The 22078-nt window shown below is 45.3% G+C and overlaps 1 protein-coding gene across 2 annotated transcripts; it reads right to left on the reverse strand.

Moving 5' to 3' along the window:
• Positions 1-1842: 1842 nt before the first annotated feature.
• LOC108290267 (SLAM family member 5-like) lies at positions 1843-15957 on the reverse strand. Of its 2 annotated transcripts, none has more exons than XM_017510067.2 (7): positions 15814-15957; positions 15104-15202; positions 5410-5802; positions 4581-4877; positions 2853-2993; positions 2566-2657; positions 1843-2308 (listed from the first exon to the last, which is right to left on the reverse strand). In XM_017510067.2, exons 2-7 carry the CDS (start codon positions 15174-15176, stop codon positions 2162-2164), a joined length of 1143 nt encoding a protein of 380 aa, XP_017365556.1. In that variant the 5' UTR covers positions 15177-15202; positions 15814-15957; the 3' UTR covers positions 1843-2161. The 2 variants fall into 2 exon arrangements, with proteins under 2 accessions (XP_017365556.1, XP_037587819.1); XM_037731891.1 differs by lacking the exon at positions 15814-15957 and adding an exon at positions 15531-15614.
• Between the last annotated feature and the right edge of the window lie 6121 nt (positions 15958-22078).

A 22078-nucleotide genomic window follows, 5' to 3' on the forward strand; every position in this document is an offset into this window, starting at 1 on the left:
AAATACAAATAAAAATTTATTGGATCCTTGGAATGCAGAGGACTTTTAATTTTGATATCATTGGAAGAAATCATAAGAAGAGCAAAATATTTAGTATTTTAAAATTAAAAACGTATTTAAAAAATAATTAAGAAGAAGAATATTTGCAAAGTGCCTGGGACAAAAACTGGTTCAAAACAGCCTGAAAAGCCTTGTTCTTCTTTTTTGTTTCCTTGTTTTTTTTTTTTTTTGTTGTTGTCTTTGATGTGGTGGGAAGGTCAGTTGGATGATCTCATCTTATGCTGCCCCAGGGCTAATGTGCACTGATACCTCGTCATGTCCAGTCACCTGGGAAGCCAGGGAGGAGGCTGGCACCATCAGCTTTATGCTCAGCCTAAATGGGAAGACGGCAAAAATGAAGCCCTGCTATGGATCCTCTCCCTCCTGCCTCACTCATCCACCATCTGGCAGACACCTAGCATTATTTCCTAGTGCTCAATCTCTTAGCAGGGACTCTGTTCAGATCTTTGTTTTCTGTGGGTGGCAATGAGGAAATGAGCTCACCTGAGCCGGGAGGGAAACTAAGAGACCCAAGGATCTAGGCCACTAGATGTGCCACAGCACCTTGTGGTGCTAGAGTTAGCCCATCTCTGCCTAAAAGCTGGGACTCAAACAGGAGGCAGAGTCTGCAGGAAGCTGAAGATCCCTCAGGAGGGAAGAAACACTCACATGCCATGGAGGAAGCGTGGCCAGGTTCACAATAAGAGGTGGATAAGGGAATAAGGAAGTCTCTAATTAGGAGCTCAGGCCAAATATAGTCAAGGGAGGTCATTGTGTCTACCTCTGTTTCCAGGTAGAGCCATGCCAGTCTGTCAGCAGCTCCTTTCTGCATCTCCCTCTGCTGACCCCATGGGATGGGAAAAGGTTGGCCCAGACCCTTTGCACCAAGAAGTGCTTGTCTCCTCAGCCCTATTCTCCCACAGCCCCATATCCTCCTGAGAGAGCCCAGGTTAGTTCTGCAGGAAGATTCATGATCATCCCAGGACAAACTGTGGCAGGGACTGTACATAGTGTCCAAGGTGTTCAGAAAAGTCAGATGTGGGGGGAGGTCATGTTTAAACCTTTGAGATCCAGAGAGCTCCATGGAACAAGCATCTTGGGAAGGGCTTTGAGTAGCGCAGCAGTATTTCAGCAGGTGGGAGTGAGGGTGAGAAACAGGGAGAGGGAAATTTCATTTCGGGCAGAGGGATGCAAGTGAGCAAAGAAGTGGATGACCTAGGTTTGGAGCCAGCATAGCTACTGGGGCACTGAGGGTCAGAATAAGAAGCGGCTGGAGAGGGCTGCGTCAGACCTTCTCAACAGCTTCACCCATCAGAGCCCAAGTAGTCCTCACCAAGGGGGTGTGGAAGAGTACCACACCTCTGTCCTTATAGCTAAGCGCTCTATCCTACGCCAAGGAAAGAGCTGAAGCTGTTTTCCTAAGACAACCCCAAACTGTGGCCTCTTAGGGTCATTCTCTGAGACACAGAGGCTAGGAAGATTTTGAGATGACACAAATTTCTCTTTCTGCTCTACAGGAAGTTGAGTTTGGATCCACAGGCTAAGACTGAAGATTAGGTTCAGATTAGCACAGGAGAAAAGAAAGGTAGCTTTGGTTCAGTTGTATAATGTGCACTAGACACCTGCCCCGACATTCATGTACACACAAACTGCCTGATGCCCCCAAGGGATCCCTATACAAACTCTGCAAAGAAAGCCGTGGCCTGCTCCTTTGTGGGCTCCTACCCACCCACGCTGTCCTCCAACTCAGCATCCAGAAGCCAGGTCCTACCCCCTCCTCTGCAGCACAGTCAACACCTCTGCACCGTTCCCATGTCTGGAACGGCTTATGTCCTCAGAAACACACATACCGGTGACACGGCAGAGGTGGCGGGGATTTTCCACCTGCTCAGTCAGACAGGGTCCCCTTGGGAAGGCTTCTGGAGGAGAGGGGTCAGGAGCCACATCAATGATAGGGAAAGAATCTTTGCCCAAGTGTAAGTGCATCTTGGGGAGGTGTCTCAGAATGTGAACAGGTCATGGGTACACCATAGAACTGTGGCTATGAGATCAGAGTACACAGACAAGGGGCAGCTGAAACCGGACCAGCACTAAGAAAGGCAGGGGTCTGCAGGCTTCAGGCTCAGAGTGTAGATATCCTGGGAGTGCCAGATCCTTTTGCTTCCTCCAGTTGAATGATCTTAATGGCCCTGCCTGGGCAATGATAATGAACCTCACTGTAGATAGCAGTGAGCGGCTCCTCTTTTTCCAGATATTGTTCACCAATGCCCTGGAATACAAGACAGAGGGTGGCTGGGTCAGCTGAGGGATAGAATGAATCTGCAGGGACCCACAGAGCCAGTACCCACTGCCATGCACTGCTTGTGAATTCCTCTAAAGTGTAAATTTTCTTAGTAAATGCTGGTGATTGTCCAGACATAGATAAATAGGCGGTGGGGTCAGAAATGGCAGGTCCTGGAACTGGAAGCCCAAGGCTGGGCAGAGAGACCTGGGACTTCCCAGGGTGGCCCTTGCCCTGGCACTCACCTTGTCCTTGTCCTTCTGAGACACTGGCAGCCTGAGATCTTCATAGTGGTTGACATCATCATCGAACACATGGTTCTCCTGCAGTTCTCCACCTGAGGAAATCAAAGCTTGAATCTGTGCCTTAGAAATATGTATCTCTCCCCACTGCCTTGAACCCTGAGGCCAAGACCATGCCCATCATCCCTTTGCAGAGTCCACTCCCTGGGAGAAAAATTCAGGAGAAAGGAAGCTGAGGTTCCAGTGAGGGAGGGGAAGTGTCTGGATTTGGAAGGAGAAATGCAACTTGCCTCTTCTTATCTTCATCTTCTTTTTCTTCCTACATGTCTTCAAAAGATACAGCCCAGTTCCCAGGACCAACACCACACCCGCAACATCCCCTAGAAGGCCTGGCAGCAGTCTAACCGTGTCCTGTTTGTGTGGATCTGTTTCTGTCACATGGGGAGAGTAGAAAACATTAAGGCAGGACATAACTTGACACACCCATTGCCAAGAGGAAACAGGGAGAAAGCAGGGGGAGAAGTGGAAAGGGGCCTGGTGCAGAAGCTGCAGAGGAGCATGGCAGGTCCATTCATTCAACAGGTTAGGAGCCGCTGCTTGATGCCAGGGATGCTGAGATGCACAAGACGATGTCCACAGCAGCCCAGGACACAGGAGGGAAGACAGAAAATACCAACTGCCAGACAGAGGGATCGCAGCTGCAACAGAGGTTTCCACCTTGTACGAGGTCTTCAGGGAGGGCCTCCCAGAGGAGGTTCTGGCTAAACCGAGGTTTGAGGGGGAGCATGAGATTATCATATATTTAGGGTGGGGCATTCCAGGAAATAGGAGCATGAAGGTCAGGAAACGAGTGTCAAGACACCAGCGCTGGGAGTTACTGGCACCCCACTGCAGCAGAAGAGGGGCAGGGTGGGGAGAAGCTGTGGCAAGGAGAGTCAGAGGGAGGCAGGAGTCTGTGCCCAGAGGGCCTTGTGGTCATGCTAAATGCTGAACACTCCAGGATGGGGGTCAGTGGAGGAGGTGGCAGCTCATTTAAAGTGATGCTGATACGTCAGGTCCCCCAGCAGCTCCTGGAGGAAGGATTGGAGAGGACCAGGCTGCACATAGGGTATCAGGTCATTCATTCGTTCAGTGAACACTGAGTGTGAGCAGACATTGGTAGAAGCTGTGCTTGGCACAGGGTTCAAAGCAAAATATCAAGGTGTTGCAGTCTACAGGGCAGACAGTGGCATAAACACCCCATTACTGCTCAGTGTTGGGTGCCATGGACAGCTCCCTAAAGAGATGGGGCCTGAAGGCAGAACCAGATCCATCATTTTTAGGGCACTGTGCAATGCAAATTTAAATTCCCTTGATTAAAAACTAAAACCTTCAAGGAAGAAATGGCAGAGTTTTAACCAATTGTGGAATCCTGTGAAGTGTGGGACCCTGTGTGACGGCATCTGTCTTGTGCCCACAAAGCCGGTCATAGCTTAGAGGAATACTTGGAAAGGAATAAAAGAGGAAATGTCAGCCATTGGGTGTGGGAGGGCTGACGATCAGAAGCCCAGAAGCTTACAAAAAGCAGGACATATTTGGGGAAATAAAAGCAAGTAGTTTGGTGTGAAGCGCATAGGTGAGGCCAGACACATGGGCAGAGGAGCATCTGAGCCCTGAATTCCATGGGGAAGTAACTGGAGGCCAGATCCCACAGATGACACAGGAAACAACCTAATTTGACTCCCTTGCCCCAAAGCCCACTCTGGATGTTCAGTGGAGGATGGATGGGTTGGGAGAGCTCCCGGAAGGTTGCTGTCTGCATCGGCAGGAACATGGTGGGGGTGCAGCGAGGAAGGTATGGATGGGAGGGATGTTTAAAGGTAGAACTAAGGTGGAGGTGACTCCCACACTGCGGTGTGTGGTGAGCAGGTGGAAGGTGGTGCTAACGCACATGGAGGAGAAGAGAGCCCAGAACCCTCAGACCCTAGTGCTAGCTGAGCTCGGCAGCTCCTCTCCTGCAGGCTACACTCACCACTCACCTTGGACACACACTTTCCTGACATCTAAGATTGCAGCTTTCTTATCCACCTGGTTGCTGACCACACAGGTGAGGTGGGTGTTGCACTGGCGCAGGGGCAGACTCACAGCCAGGGTCCAGGGGTTCAGGGCTGGTCCTGGTGCTTTGCCCTCCTCCAGCTCTCTGAGGAGGCCCTTGCTCACCCAGGTCACTTTCAGGTCCTCGGTGGCCCCTGGAGCCCTGCACTGCAGGGTTATGTTACACAAGCCTGATGTGATAGAGAGTAACTTGGCCAGGATTCCAGGATGAGGCACAGGCTCTGGAGAAGAAGGGGACAAGTGAGTGGAATCTCACATGTATGGAATGCCAATAGCCACTAGCAGGTGAAAAAGGTAAAATAACAAGTTCTTTTCTGGAGTTCCCAGAAAGAACGCAGCCGTGCCACCACCTCATTTAGCTCACGGAGACTGTGTCAGACCTCTGGCCTACAGCACAGTGAGATAATACATTTTTCTTGCTTTCAGCCAATAATTTTTGGCAATTTGTTACATCAGTGATAAAAAACCACTATACAAATTAAGTAACAATAATCATATGTAGGACGATTAATGTTACTGGAAAAATTGCTATTTTCCCAAATTTCCATTTCCTCCCCCAAAACACTAAAAGAGTTTCATTCCCTGATGTGAATCTCAGCTCTGCTATCTCTGGAGACCTCATGTGCCTTATTTTTGGTGGAGAAAATTGACTCTGAAGGCTGGTGTCTGAATGGAACCCTGCATGGGGCCTATGTGACACTCTAGGGACAAAAAACCCAGAGAAGCCAGAGGATTGGGGGGGGTGTCACTCACCATAGACAGAGAGGTAGAAAACCTGGCCAAGCGTTTTTCCCCGAGTTGAGCGGATCATGGCCATGTACTGCCCACTGTCTTCAGGGGCCAGGTTCTCAATCCTCAGAGACCACACACTGGGCACATGGACCCTCTGCTTGAACTTCTCCTGGAGGCTCAACCAGATTGGAGAGTCAGCTCCCTTACGGACTTGCAGCACCTGTGTGTAATTTAACAGAGTGCCCAAAGCCCATGAAACCTCCTGCAGCTCGGCTCCTACAACTACTCTGAGCTTCTCGATCACATTAAACAAGACAGAGCCGCCTCGGATCACCTTCAGATGAATGGGTTTTCTATAAACCTCCAAGGCAGAATCATGTGCTTCAGAAGTGTAGGCTTCAGTGCTGCAGACACCTAGGGCACAGAGACAGGAAACATGAGTATTTTCTCATCAAGAACAAATGAGAGAAACACAGACCTTTGGTTCAGAGTGACAGAAATCCATCCAAATCCTTCCTTGATTCTGGGAGGGCTGCCTAGTATAAGAAATATGAAGCAATTCTGGCTCAAGTTCTGGTTCTAGTGGAGTGTGATCTTGAACAGGGTCCTGAACCCCCCAATCTTCAGTTTTCTTACCTGCCCCATAAGGACAGTAAGGATCAAATGAGATTCTAGATCAAAAGCACCTAGCACATTTTCTGACATATGCTAAGTGCATAACTGCAGGAGGCAGCTTCTAACGTGGCTCCCAAGGATGTCTCCCCACTGTGTGCACAACCCTGTGTGATGCCCTCCCTGGAGTATGGGCTGCACTGATTACTTGCAAACGCAGCAAAAGTGATGGAGTGTCCCTTCTGTCTGGCTCACACCCTCTGTCTCCATCACTCTCTCCTGCTCAGGCTGATGAAGCCAGCTACCGTGTTGTGAGCTGCTCTGTGGAGAGGCCCACATGGCAGGGAGCTGGGGGCAGCCTCAGCCAACACCTTCATTCCAGTCTTTGTGTACCTAAGCCACAGGACCTAGCTGAACCACACCTGGATTCTGATCTCCATAAACTGTGAGACAGTGCCTCTTATTTTGTTAAGGCCCTGAGTTCTAGGGTAACAGCTCACACAGCAATACATAACTAAGGCAAAAATGAAGGTTGCTTTCCATTGCCTTTTATTCTAGGAGGGGAACTAGGCAGTATAGGATGGGGCAGGATAGGATGGGAAGTGAATTAGACAGGTTGTCTTGTGGCAACAAACAAAAAGTCAGAGCCTAAGAACAAGAGACGTTTGTATATTACTCACACTACATGTCCCACAAGGGATAGTGGAGGAAGGGTCATGTCACTCATAGGTGAGGGCTCCACACCTTGTAGGAGCTCCATATGGAACCCACAGCCTCCTCAGCCCCCATGGCAGGGAAAGGAGACCAGACAGGCACCTGTGGGGTGTTCACTGCACTGCAGAAGTGGTGTAATTTCTGCCCATATTTTCTGGACAGAACTAGTCAGGAGACCCTGCTAACTGCCACGGGCAGAAAGTGTGGCGGAGCAAATGGACTGTTTGGTGGCACTGTGTCTCCGCCACCAAGAAAACACCTCCCTATGCAATGCCCATGAGGTCCCTGATTAGTCTCCCTCAGTTGCCTTCTCCCACAGAGCCCTGACCAGTGGGCACAACTGCCTCGGCTCCGCCTCCCTCTGAGCCCTTTTTTGCCCACTAGGAACAGCCACAATGAACCCAGAGACCTCTGTCCTTCCTGGGGACCAGGGTGGGACCAATCTGGACCAGGTCCATCTGGGTTTGTTGCTGGGTGGCAGGGTACCCAGTGTTCTCTCTAATGAGTAAATTCCTCCCCATTTCAAGCCTGCAGCATTCTGCTGTCTTTATACCCATCCCTGGCTCTCACTGAAAGCAAATAGCTCATGCCAATCCTTAGATGTGGAAGCATTTCAAATATTTGTTTCCAGTTATACACTAGCTCAGTTCACCAGGCCCCTCCTTTGGGCTAGGCCTCACCCCCTCCCTTCAGCTCCCTCAAGGGACTAGGCCCCACCCGAGGCTCAGCACCCCTTAGCACCAGGTACACAGGCCTTTAAGATCCACATTAGCCGGTTAATGGGTTTGTCAGTCCATTTTTGCATAGCTATAAAGAAATACCTAATGCTAGGTAATTTATAAAGGAAAGATATCTAATTGGCTCACAGTTCTGCAGGCTGTACAGAAGTGTAGAGCCAGCATCTGCTCCTGGTGGGGGCCTCAGGAAGCTCACAGTCATGGTGGAAGGCAAAGGAGAGCCAGCATATTTCATGGTCAGAGCAAGAGCAAGAGAGACAGGGAGGAAGATGGCCGAATAGGAACAGCTCTGGTCTGCAGCTCCCAGTGAGATCAATGCAGAAGGCGGGTGATTTCTGCATTTCTAACTGAGGCACCCAGCTCATCTCACGGAGAGTGGTTAGACAATTATTGCAGCCCTTGGAGGGTGATCTGCAAGCACAAGGGTTCGGGGAACTCCCTCCCCTAGCCAAGGGAAGCCATGAGGGACCCTGCTATGCGGGATGGTGTTTCCGGCCCAGATACTATGCTTTTCCCATCGTTGTCGCAACCTGCAGACCAGGAGATTCCCTTGGGTTCCTATGCCACCAGAGCCCTGGGTTTCAAGCACAAAACTGGGCACCCATTTGGGCAGACACTGAGCTAGCTGCAGGAGTTTTTTTTCATATCCCAGTGGCACCTGGAACATCAGCAAGACAGAATGGTTCACTCTCCTGGAAAGGGGACTAGAGCCAGGGAGCCAAGTGATCTAGCTCGGAGGATCCCACCTCCACAGAGCCCAGCAAGCTAAGATCCACTGGCTTGAAATTCTTGCTGCTAGCACAGCAATCTGAAGTTGACAAGAGACACTCAAGCTTGGTGTGGGGAGTGGTGCCTGCCATTACTGAAGCTTGAGTAGATGTTTTTTTCCTCACTGTGTAAACAAAGCCACTGGAAAGTTCAAACTAGGCAGATCCCACTGCAGCTTGACAAGCTGCTATAGCCAGACTGCCTCTCTAGATTCCTCCTCTTTGGGCTGGGCATCTCTGAAAGAAAGACAGCAGCTCCAGTCAGAGGCTTTTAGATAAAATGCCAATCTCCCTGGGGCACAGCACTTGAAGGAATGGGCAGCTATGGGCACAGCTTGAGCAGACTTAAATGTTCCTGCCTGCCACCTCTGAAGAGAGCAGTGGATCTCCCAGCACAGTGCTTGAGCTCTGCTAAGGGACAGATTGTCTCCTCAAGTTGGTCCCTGACCACCATGCCTCCTGGCTGGGAGAAACCTCGCAGCAGGGGTTGACGGACACCTCATACAGGAGAACTCCAGCTGGCATATGGTGGGTGTCCCTCTGAGATGAAGCTTACAGAGAAAGGAACAGGAAACAATCTTTGCTGTTACTGTTCTGCAACCTCCATTGGTGAGACCCAGGCAAAGAGAATCTCCAGCAAACTCCATCAGGCCTGCAGCAGAGGGGCCTGACTATAAGAAGAAAAACTAACAAACAGAAAAAGATAGCATCAACCTCAAGAAAAAGGACATCCATACAGAATCTCCATCTGAAGGTCACCAACATAAAAGATGAAAGGTAGATAAATCCACAAAAATAAAGAAAAAACAGCACAAAAAGTCTGAAAATTCCAAGAACCAGAATGCCTCTTCTCCTCCAAGTGATCATAACTCCTCACCAGCAAGAGAACAAAACTGGATGGAGAATGAGTTTGACAAATTGACAGAAATGGCTTTCAGAAGGTGGGTAATAATAAATTCCTCCAAGCTAAAGGAGCATGTTCTAATCCAATGTGTGGAAGCTAAGAGCCTGGAGAAAAGGTTAGAGGAATTGGTGACTAGAATAGCATTTAGAGAAGAATATAATGACCTGATGGAGCTGAAAAACACAACACGAGAACTTCGTGAAGCATTTATAAGTATCAATGGCTGAATTGATCAAGCAGAAGAAAGGATATTAGAGACTGGAGATCAACTTAATGAAATAAAGCATGAAGACAAGATTAGACAAAAGGAGTGAAAAGAAATGAACAAAGCATCCATGTAATATGGGTCTATGTGAAAAGACCAAACCTGTGTTTGATTGGTGTACTTGAAAGTGACGGGGAGAATGGAACCAAGTTGGAAAACACTCTTCAGGATATTATGCAGAAGAACTTCCCCAACCAAGCAAGACAGGCCAACATTCAAATTCAGGAAATACAGAGAACACCATAAAAATACTCCTTGAGAAGAACAACCTCAAGACACATAATCGTCAGATTCACCAAGGTTGAAATGAAGGAAAAAATGTTAAGGGCAGCTAGAGAGGAAGGTTGGGTTAACCACAAAGGGAAGCCCATCAGACTAATAGTGGATCTCTCTGCAGAAACCCTACAAGGCAGAAGAGAGTGGGGGCCAATATTTAACATTATTAAAGGAAAGAGTTTTCAACCCAGAATAGCATATCCTGGCAAATTAAGCTTCAAAAGTGAAGGAAAAATAAAATCCTTTACAGACAAGCAAAAGCTGAGAGATTTTGTCACCACCCGGCCTGCCTTACAAGAGCTCCTGAAGGAGGCACTAAATAGGGAAAGGAAAAACCAGTACCAGCCACTCCAAAAACATACCAAACTGTAAAGACCATCAACATTGTGAAGAAACTGCATGAACTAATGGGCAAAATAACCAGCTAGCATCATAATGACAGGATCAAATTAACACATAACAATATTAACCTGAAATAAATGGCCCAATTAAAAGACATAGACTGGCAAATTGGATAAAGAGTCAAGACCCATTGGTGTGCTGTATTTGGAGACACATCTCATGTGCAAAGACACACATAGGTTCAAAATAAAAGGATGGAGGAAGATTTACCAAGCAAATGGAAAGGAAAAAAAAAAAAAAGGAAGAGTTGCAATCCTAGTCTCTGATAAAACACACTTTAAACCAATGAAGATCAAAAGAGACAAAGAAGGGCATTACATAATGGTAACAAGATCAATGCAACAAGAAGAGCTAACTATACTAAATAGATATGCACCCAATACAAGAACATCCAGATTCATAAAGCAGATTCTTATAGACCTACAAAGAGACTTAGACTCCCACACAATAATAGTGGGAGACTATAACACCCCACTGTCAATATTAGACAGATCAATGATACAGAAAATTAACAAGGATATTCAGGATTTGAACTCAGCTCTGGACCAAGCGGTCCTGACAGACATCTACAGAGCTCTCCACCCCAAATCAACAGAATATACATTCTTCTCATTACCTCATCAAACTTATTCTAAAATTGACAACATAATTGGAAATAAAACACTCCTCAGCAAATGCAAAAGAACAGAAATTGAAACAAACAGTCTCTCAGATCACAGTTCAATCAAATTAGAACTCAGGATTAAGAAACTCACTCAAAGCTGCACAACTACATGGAAAATGAACAACCTGCTCCTGAATGACTACTGGATAAAGAACAAAATTAAGGCAGAAATAAATATGTCTTTTGAAACCAGTGAGAACAAAGACACAATGTACCAGAAACTCTGGGACACAGCTAAAGCAGTGTTTAGAGGGAAATTTATAGCAATAAATGCCCACAGGAGAGAGCAGAAAAGATCAAAAATCAACACCCTAACATCACAGTTAAAAGAACTAGAGAAGCAAGAGCAAACAAATTCAAAAGTTAGTGGAAGAAAAGAAATAACTAACATCAAAGCAGAACGGAAGGAGATAGATACGCCAAAAAAAAAAAAATTTCAAAAAAATCAGTGAATACAGGAGGTGGTTCTTTGAAAAGGTTAACAAAATAGATAGACCACTAGCCAGACTAATAAAGAATAAAAGAAAAAAGAATCAAATAGACACAATAAAAATGATAAAGAGGATATCACCTTTGAGCCCACAGAAGTACAAACTGCCATCAGAGAATACTAGAAACACCTCTATGCAAATAAACTAGAAATCTAGAATAAATAGATAAATTCCTGGACACATACACCCTCCCAAGACTAAATCAGTAAGAAGTCGAATTCCTGAATAGACCAATAACAAGATCTGAAATGGAGGCAGTAATTAATAGTCTACCAACCAAAATAATAATGATAATAATAATAAAAAGCCCAGGATCAGACAGATTCACAGCTGAATTCTACAGAGGTACAGAGAGGAGTTGGTACCATTCTTTCCAAAACTATACCAAATAATAGAAAAAGAGGGACTCCTCCCTAACTCATTTTATGAGGCCAGCATCATTCTGATACCAAAACTTGGCAGAGACATAACAAAAATAAAATAAAATTTTAGACCAATATCCCTGATGAACGTCAATGAGAAAATCCTCAATAAAATATTGGCAAACCAAATACAGCAACACATCCAAAAGCTTATCCACCACAATGAAGTCAGCTTTATCCCCGGGAGACAAGGGTGATCCAACATATGCAAATCAATAAACGTAATCTATCACACAAACAGAACCAATGACAAAAAACACATGGTTATCCCAATAGATGCAGAAAAGGCCTTCAATAAAATTCAACACCCCTTCATGCTAAAAACTCTCAATAAACTAAGTATTGATGGAATGTATTTCAAAATAATAAGAGCTATTTATGACAAACCCACAGCTAATATCATACTGAATTAGCATAAGCTAGAAGCATTCCCTTTGAAAATCAGAACAAGACAAAAGTGTCCTCTCTCACCATTCCTATTCAAGATAGTATTGGAGGTTCTAGCCAGAGCAATCAGGCAAGAAAAAGAAATAAAGGGTATTCAGATAGGAAGAGAGGAAGTCAAACAGTCTCTGTTTGCAGATGACATGGTTGTATATTTAGAAAACCCCATTGTTTCAGCCCAAAAATCTTTAAGCTGATAAACTTCAGCAAAGTCTCAGCATACATAATTAAAGTGCAAAAATCACAAGCATTCCTATACACCAGTAATAGACAGAGAGCCAAATCATGAGTGAGCTCCCATTCACAACTGCTATAAAGAGAATAAAACACCTAAGAATACAACTCACAAGGGATGTGAAGGACTTTTCAAGGAGAACTACAAACCACTGCTCAAGGAAATAAGAGAGTACACAAACAAATAGAAAAACATTCCATTCTCATGGATAGAAAGAATCAATATTGTGAAAATGGCCATACTGTCCAAAGTAATTTATAGATTCAACGCTATCCTCATCAAGCTACAATTGATTTTTTTTTCACAGAATTAAAGACTACTTTAAATGACACCATACATCTACAACCATCTGATCTTCAACAAACCTGAGAAAAACAAGCAATGGGAAAAGGATTTCCTATTCAATAACGGTGTTAGGAAAACTGGCTAGTCATATGCAGAAAACTGAGACTGGACCCCTTCCTTACACCTTATACAAAAATTAACTCAAGATGGATTAAAGACTCAAATGTAAGACCTAAAACCATAAAACCCCAGAAGAAAACCTAGGCCATAAAATTCAGGACTTAGGCACAAGCAAAGACTTTATGATTAAAACACCAAAAGAAATGGCAACAAAAGCCAAAATTGACAAATCTGATCTAATTCAACCAAAGAACTTCTGTATAGCAAAAGATATAATCATCAGAGATCAGAGTGAACAGACAACCTACAGAATAGGAGAAAATTTTTGCAATTTACCCATCTGGAAAAGAGTTAAGATCCAGAATCTACAAAGAACTTAAACAAATTTACAAGAAAAAAACAATTCCATCAAAAAGTTGGTGAAGGATATGAACAGACACTTCTCAAAAGAAGACATTTATGTTGCCCACGAACATGAAAAAAAAGCTCGTCACTGGTCATCAAAAAAACAGCGAGAATGTGGTTTTGAAAAATGTGGTTTTGAAATGCCAATCGAAACCACAGTGTGATACCATCTCACACTAGTTAGAATGGCGATCATTAAAAAGTCAGGAAACAACAGATGCTGGAGAGAATGTGGACAAATAGGAAGGCTTTTACACTGTTGATGGGAGTGTAAATTAGTTCAACGATTGTGGAAGACAGTATGGCGATTCCCCAAGGATCTAGAACCAGAAATACCATTTGACCCAGCAATCTTATTATTGGGTATACACCCAAAGGATTATAAATCATTCTACTATAAAGACACATGCACACATATGTATTGTAGCACTGTTCACAATAGCAAGGACTTGGAACCAACCCAAATGTCTGTCAATGATAGACTGGACAAAAAAAAAATGTGGCACATATACACCACGGAAGATTCTGCAGCTATAAAAAAAATGAGTTTATGTCCTTTGCAGGGACATGGATGAAGCTGGAAACTATCATTCTCAGCAAACTAACACAGGAACACCTCCCTCCCTCCCTCCCTCCCTCCCTCCCTTCCTCCCTCCCTCCCTTCCTTCATTCCTTCTCTTTCTTTCTTTAGTAATCCTCCAACTCCAGTGCCTGTAGAGAAAACTCTACACCGTTAGACATATTTCCAGGTAAACAACATTGTAGAAGTGGAGAAAGCCCGTATTTTGCTGTTGATGAAAAGGGGATCTAACCCCTTTCTATTGCAAAGCTCATTGTTCCTTCAGGACCTCCAATGTTAAAGTGCTCTCTAATCCATTGGCTTTCATAGAATTCCCTGCAAGTTCAATTGGTGTCTGGGATATAAAACCAAAAAATTATAACAAGAACAGCTTCCATCAAAATTCATATGCACTAGATCTTATTATTTCCTCATTTTAAAATTTAATTTTAGTATACATACAACCATGTAATTGTTCATAAAATAATGAATGTTATATACAGCCTAGATTAGGACAGTTTTTCTTTCAGTTCACTTTTTGCTTAACTTTCTTTATTCTATACTTTCTCCCTCTGTGTCCTCCTCAATTTTATACCCGCCTGTAGCCCATGTTGGCAATCTACTGATTCCTTCCACATTTTTAGCAGTCTTAGAAACATGTAGATGCATAAATACTTAAATTTTGGTGGCTGCCTTTTCTTTTATAAAGTGAAGATTGTATTGTATTCAGTTTCCTGAATCTTGCCGATGGGAATCTATGCATCTTACTTCACGGAAGTTGAACATCCCTTCCAGATAACTAGAACATTTGTTTTTGTAAGCCTCTATATATGCCACAATATGATATTTCTCATCTTGTCCAATTGTTCCTGAATTGATAGGCCCCTCCTGTTTCTTTCCAGGGTTTTTCCTAGAACAGTGGTGTGATAAACATTATTTCATCTGAGGGTCTGAGCAGCATTTCCTAGTGGAGGAAAAGGCAACTCACAGGGCTGTGAAGGGCGCCTGCTGTAGACACATTTTACACAAAGATACGTTCTTTTTAACTTTTAAAATGAACACGAATGCAAACTACAAACACAGTTTTAAGATTGAGACTCCTAAGGGCTTTCCCCTTTGTGATGATTTGCTTGGAGATCCGCCCTAGGCGCAGGCAGTGGGTGACGGTTCTTTCAGCGCAGCCAAGACAGCCCTGGCTCAGGTTTCCCAGCCTCCTCACCACCAAAAGGACTTTCCATTCCTTCCATCTCAGGACCCAAACCAAACATGTTGCATTTGTAAATCATAACAGAGTGTTTTCCTCTTTTGTTGCCCAAAGACATCAGAAGCTGAACAGCCCACCTGGTGGTCAGGGGCCAGCGAGCCCAGCCCCGCCGTCCTTTGCCCTCCCTTCCCAGGGACCATGCCACTCACTGAGGAAGAGGCTGATGAATACCAGGAGCCCAGAGGCCCAGCAGAAGAACCGGTTCTTGGAGTGGGACCCCATGGCAGGCTGCCTGCTGGCCTGTTCAGCTGCAGCAGAAACAGAAGAAAGGATGAGGTAAGAAATGAGGACAAGCTTCGGCACAGGAGCGCTTCACACTCTTCCCTGCTTCAAGGGCCAGGCCAGCAAGTTACTACTGGGGATACTGGGGAGGCAGCCCGCAAGTCTAGAGAAAGCCACTCAGCTCTTTCATCCCCTCCCAGCCCCTACAGTAACGCATTGAGTGTATATGTAATTGCGGAAGAAATAAAGGTACAACCTCATTCTGTGATGTTCCTTGCAGTGCGTTAGACAGGCCCCTTTCTCTCGGGCACAGCCAGCTTGGTATCCTCTCACACACCCTCCCCTGACACTTACCTGCTTCCCTGGGTTCATAGCTGTGCCCCAGGTGGCCCCGGTCACCAGTGTCAGCCTACGGTCAGGCACAGAAGTCAACCACTTACAGCAAGGCTGGACTATGCCCTTCCTAAACTTGGTGACTTTCCTTTGTCCCTACCCCATACAATAAGTTAAATTTCTTTTTTGATTTTTCAAAAACTTCAACTCTCAGTTGCCTGGGTAAGAAGCTGTAAGCAAAAGAACAAATCTCCTTTGGAGAGTGTTAACGCCCCACGTCTCCAATGCAAATATCAGCATTTACCTGTGCAGGCGGCTATATGGTTTCTCAGCTGCTGGTGGTCATCACCTCTCTACACACTCAGGGTAAGGAAAATCCCCTGCAGAAGCTGACAGGCTCTTGGCTGCATCACAACTAGGAGTTCCCCTTTCAGCCTGTGTCAGCTCTGCTCCTGGTATTTCAAAGGGGTGGGGCAGAGAACGGAACACTCCCTCTGCCACAGCCTCAGCAGCCTGAAACTCACCACCACCTGCTGAGGCTCGGATCACGGCCTCTTCTCTCCTGACCTGGATACCCCAAGACACTCAAGAACTCCCCCTCCCATTACCGTGAGGGAGGAGCACCATCTTCCTAACCCCAAGGCACTGCCTCCTTCTCCTCAAGTAGTCTTCCTTGGTGGCTACCCAAGCAGAACACCCCAAGACTGGAGCTGCGGGCCTGACCTACGACCACCTCAAGGTAGTCAGGTTTCTGGGTATTAAACCCATTTAATGGCTGTGAAACCCAAACCCCAGAGGGATTATGTGACCTGTGAAAGGTCACACAGCTAATCAAGGGGCAGGGTCTGGACTCCTGACCATAAGCTCATGACTCATCACTGCCATCATAGCCACTCTCCCATCCCACGATGTGGCCCCAAGCATGTCAACTCGAATGCACTCTGCTCTCACCCAGAACTGCTCTGCGGGTCCAAGAGAGATGATATTCCAGATTGGCTTGATTCTCACTATGTGGTAATGAGGAAGTTACTGCAAAAGGCAGTCCACGAGTTCTAGAGTTAGACACTCCTTCTGATGTGGAATCTAAATCTGGGCAGCTCATTTCAGGGCAATGGAGACAAACCCTCATATGCACCCCGCCCCGTGTCTACAGCTCTCCAGAATCAACTTTTTTGAGAAGTGCTTGGCTATGAACACTATTTGTAAGGGAGGGGAATGCAAAAGACATGCCTTCAGAGAGGAAACCAGCCCTGTGGCTGAAGCCAGGAACCCTGGAGAGAGGCAGCAAATGAACATTCCATGCTGGGAAAACACCAGGGACGTTTTGAAAATCCAGACCTCTAACCTCATTTTTGACATCCCAGCCAGCCTGTGCTAAGGCATAAACACGCATGTGGGCACAAATCACAACCACAGGAATTTCGGTAAGTTAATTACACACAACTGCCTAATGCTGGTAATATTTTGGTGAATTAAAGGAAGGCAACAGCAGAATGTGTGTGTCACCAATTGCCAGATAGGAGATAAGTGGAGACTTCTGGGTAGTCTGATATACTGTTGTCCACATCCCTGGCATTCGTGTTGGTGCACTGGAAGAAGCAAACACATCTTTCAGCTTTTACAGACTGGTTTTGGAAGCTAAAGACGGTCTCTTCTTTGATCCCCAGGCTTATAGCATTGCTTCTGGGGTCTAAGTTCAGTGGGGTTGGAGACAGGTTATGTGGCTTCAACTGGGTCCTGATATGATCCATGGTTGGTGGAACTGTGATCAGGGGCTCAGTTGTCTTTAGATGCTGTCTGATCCTTGGGTGGATTGGACTTCATCTAAAATCTTGTTCAATAGGGCTACACTGGGTCAAGAATTCACAGCTGGCTCTGCAGATGGCGGTTCTGTTTTCATGAACACGATGAGAGTAGCTCTTTCTGAGTCCCTCGACATGTAAGGAGTTTTCGAGGACTTTAACAATAGCAGCCAACATCATTTGTGGGGTCTGAAGGTCTCTGAAGGCCAGTGGGGGAGAAAGCACCCACTCCTTGAGGGAGCTGGCGCCAAGTGAGGGTCCTGGCAAGAACAGGACGTTCTTACCAAATCCCAGACAGGAGCGAGGGCTTCTGCGTCATTACTAGCACGGTCTTATCTCTGACTGGTATTTTGGTTGGTGAGGCGCTTGGGATCATGTCACACAGTTAACTCTACCCCAGAGACTGCGACCCTGGGAAAACATTTGTTCAGTTACCCCATGGTTTTCTAATGCTTATTTGAAAAAATTGCCTTTTTCATAACCTGTTTTTCCTAGTCATTTGGACACAAATATATAATTTATTCAGCTTATCGATTTGCTTAGGTTTAATGACATTTCTTTCTGATGAGTGAAGGATCCACTGGGGGTGTGGAGGGAAGGGTTATAAATATACACTTCTAAAAGTTTCTTTCATTGTAAGTGGGTTTCAGTGGTTCATACTTTAAAATGCAGAAATAAGTTGACGAAAAGAATTAGTGTGTATCTATCCTTGGGCATTTCCTAGCCTCAAGGACATTTTTTTTTTGAGACAGTGTCTCCCCCTATTGCTCAGACTGGAGTGCAGTGGTGCTATCAGGGCTTACCGATGCCTCAACCTCCCTGGCTCAAGCAATCCTCCCACCTCAGCCTACCAAGTAACTAGGACCACAGGTGTGCACCACCAAGCCCAGATAATGTTTAGATTTTTTTCTGGTAGAGATGAGGTCTCATTGTGTTGCCTACGCTGGTTTCGAACTCCTGGACTCAAGCCATCCTCTTGTCTCTGCCTCCCAAAGTGCTGGGAATGCAGGTGTGAGCCCTGAGTCAGTCCAGTAGTTTTATTTTGAAAGAAAAATTGGAAAATGCAGAGCCACAAATGGGCGTCCTGGACTTTGGTCTGGTGGTAAAGCCAGCACCTTCATAATGGAGGAAGGATCTCCTAGATGCTGGGTTCAGAATGAAATAGGAGCATAGGCTGAGCATCTGCAGCGGAGCTCACTGAGCACGTACAGGACCTCACTTACTAAACGCAGACACTCCCCGAAGTGTCCCATTGTGATGAGCTCACAGCTCAGGCAAGTTCAGCAATCTGCCCAGGGTCACTCGGGTAGTAAGTAGAAAATGAGATTCAGACCCAATTCTGTGCGGTTCTAAAACCCAGGCTTTCCTAGGCCAGCCGACTAAGGCTTCAGCCCATCTAAGGAGGGCTTGGTACTGGGAAGGCGCTGGTCAGCATGGAAGCAAGGCTGGTGGGCATGTGTCCTTGGGAGGAGGGTCACATGCATCCTCCCACCAGGGAGGTGTTTGCAGCCCGGGTCACGGAGTCTCGGGGTGTTCCCGAATGTGGGGAAACAGTCCCTCGCCCTAACTGTCTCAGAGTCTGTGTCCAGAAGAGCCCTTGTTATTTGGAAGATACTCTCTTATTAATGGGGAGTATCTTGGTTTACTGCTTTATAGGTCATGGTCAACATAACTTTGTCACCATAAATATATCACTGGGAGTCTGTTACTAAATAGTATAAGAATTCAGAGTTTTTAAACCTGAAGTACTGAGGATAAGACTGCAGACTTTGAGGTTCTTCCCATGAGGGGTAAATGGTTTGGGGAAATTAGGTTACATATCTGAAAAATAAAGTTCAAAAGATGTGGCCAAGGGAGCTACCGAGGGGTCAGGAATCAGGAAGCTGATGTTTATCAGGATGGGGAGAGGGGCTGGAAGAAGGTCAGGAGCAAGATAATGGCAGCAAACACTTACTGAATGTTAAATCTAATGAGATGACAATTATTGTCTCCATTTTACAGGTGAAGAAACTGAGGCTTAGAGAAGTTACATATCTTGATTAGGGTCAAACAGCTAATATTTGGCAAGGCTGGGACCTGAACCTGGTTTTCCGGGTGCCAGTGTCTAGTCACTTTCCCTAATGCCAAATGGCCCCTCAGAAACCCAACACCTCCAAGTGCTTCCCTGTTTTCCTCAAATCCAGGAACTGTTGGTCTTTTGGGCAATTCTGAGCGCAGCCACTAAGGGGCAACATTGTCCAAATATGGCTCAGCTCTGTCTCTCATGGGAAGAACAGGGGAGGGAGTAGGAGTTGCCTTGTTGTGTGTTAGGCTGTGTGTGAGGCTTTCTTGTATCTATTTAGTCTTCCCAGCAAACCTGCAGAGGAGGTGTTATCCCATTTCCAAGATGAGGCCATTAAGGAGCTGCTGGATGATAGAGCTTAGCGGCAGAAGTAGGAATGGAATCAATGTCCTGCTGGATCCCACGTTCTGCCTCCAAGCATGCTGGGCTCCCAAAGATAAAGTCATTTTATGCCCTCAATTTTTAGTCTTGTAGGGAGGTAGAAGGGGGAACTCCCTTAAACTTGGGTTTGGACGGCCTAGTGAAGAAGATGGGTGGGTGAAGAGTAACCATGCCTTTCCTTTGGTTACTGGAAGGAAGAATAAAGATTTTTTTTTTTTTTTTTTGGGACGGAGTTTCGCTCTTGTTACCCAGGCTGGAGTGCAATGGCGCGACCTCGGCTCACCGCAACCTCCTCCGCCTCCCGGGTTCAGGCAATTCTCCTGCCCCAGCCTTCTGAGTAGCTGGGATTACAGGCACGCGCCACCATGCCCAGCTAATTTTTTGTATTTTTAGTAGAGACGGGGTTTCACCGTGTTGACCAGGATGGTCTCGATCTCTTGACCTCGTGATCCACCCGCCTCGGCCTCCCAAAGTGCTGGGATTACAGGCTTGAGCCACTGCGCCCGGCAAGAATAAAGTTTTAAGGTGGAAGTTAAATACCGTTAAAAATTACTCTGGTGTTGGAACGACTGGATTTTGACATGCAGAAGAATGAAAATGGACCTTTGTCTCACACCATGTGCAAAAACCAACTCAAAATCAATTAAAGACTTAAATATAAGAAATGAAATTATAAAACTACTAGAAGAAAACAAAAGCAAAAAGAAATAAATAGGATTATATGAAACTAAAAGGTGTCTGCTCAGCCATGGAAACAATTAACAGAGTGAATGAAGAAACAATCTACGGAACGGGAGAAAATATTTGCAAACCATGCATCTGATAAGGGATTACCCAAAATATATAAGGAACTTAAACAACCCAATAACAAGAAAACAAAGAATCTGATTAAAAAATAGGCAAGGGATCCGAATAGAGATTTCTCAGAGGAAAACATACAAGTGGCCAACGAATACATGAAAAAATGCTCAAAGTCCCTAATCAGCGGGGAAATGCAAATTAACACCAGTGAGATATCACCCCACAGCTATTAGAATGACTGTTATCAAAAAGATGAAAGATAGCGAGTGTTGGTGAGGATGTGGAAAAACAGAACCCAAGTACACTCTTGGTGGGGAGGTAAATTAGTACAGCCATTCTGGAAAACAGCACAGAGGTTCCTCAAAAAATTAAAAACAGAACTACCATGTGATCCAGCAATCCCACTTCTGGGTGTATGTCCAAAAGAAATGAAATTAGCACGTTGATAAGATATCTGCCCTTCCCTGTTTATTGCAGCACTATTCACCACAGCCAAGATAGGGAATCAACTAAGTGTGCCTCAGCTGATGAACGGATGTAGAAAATGTAGTCTATAAACACTGTGGAATACTATTTAGCCACTAGAAATAAGGAAGTTCTGTCATTTATCACAACACGGATGAACTTGGAGGACATGATGTTAAGTGAAATAAGCCAGCATAGAAAGAAAAATACCTCATGACCTCACTTATTTATGAAATCTAAAAAGTCGAAGTCATAGACGTAGACAGTAGAATGGTGATTACCAGAGGCAGGGGAGTGGGAGGAGATGCTGGGCAAAGCGTACACAATTTCAGTTAGATCAGAAGAATAAGCCCAAGAGATCTACTGTAAAACACCGTGACGATGGCTAATAGTAACACACTATCTTCTTGGAAATTTACAAGAAAGTAGATCTTAAGTGTTCTCATCATACAAAAAAAGATGAGTATGTGAGGTAACGTCTATGTTAATTAGTTAGATGTAGCCATCTACAATGTCCATGTATTTGCAAACATCTTGTATATAATATTTATACATGAGTTTATCAATTAAATAAAAAATAACATTTTAAAAATAGAAAAATAAATAACTCTTATGAAACCCTTAGAGTTTCTCCTGCTTTAGAAGAGACTGCATTTTCTTCCTGATGAAATGGCTGTCTGGTGCTGAGGGGCCATGCTATGTGAAAAATGTGTCCTTCACATGTAAATGTTGGATCCACCCACAGACAGTGCGTGCTGGAGCCATCTGGAACCCACTTGTGAGCTGGTTTTGTGCATCTCCTCCCAAATCTATATTCACAGTCATCACGTTGGTATCTGGAAATCAGCCACAGTGGGGTATTTACACCACAGAAATTGGCAAATGCTTGAAACCAGCTGGAGTTTAAACAGGTACCAGCATACCATGGGCACCCAGAAATGTGGGTGGGAACAGAGAGATGGACCAAGGGAGTCATGGATTTACAAATCCCAAATCATTTCACTCCAAGGCTTTAGGTATTTGAATGAAGTCAATTCTACTGGGGTAGAATTGCTATA

This window comes from Cebus imitator, unplaced genomic scaffold (genome assembly GCF_001604975.1).
Source record: "Cebus imitator isolate Cc_AM_T3 unplaced genomic scaffold, Cebus_imitator-1.0 Scaffold427, whole genome shotgun sequence".
Classification (NCBI taxonomy): domain Eukaryota; kingdom Metazoa; phylum Chordata; class Mammalia; order Primates; family Cebidae; genus Cebus; species Cebus imitator.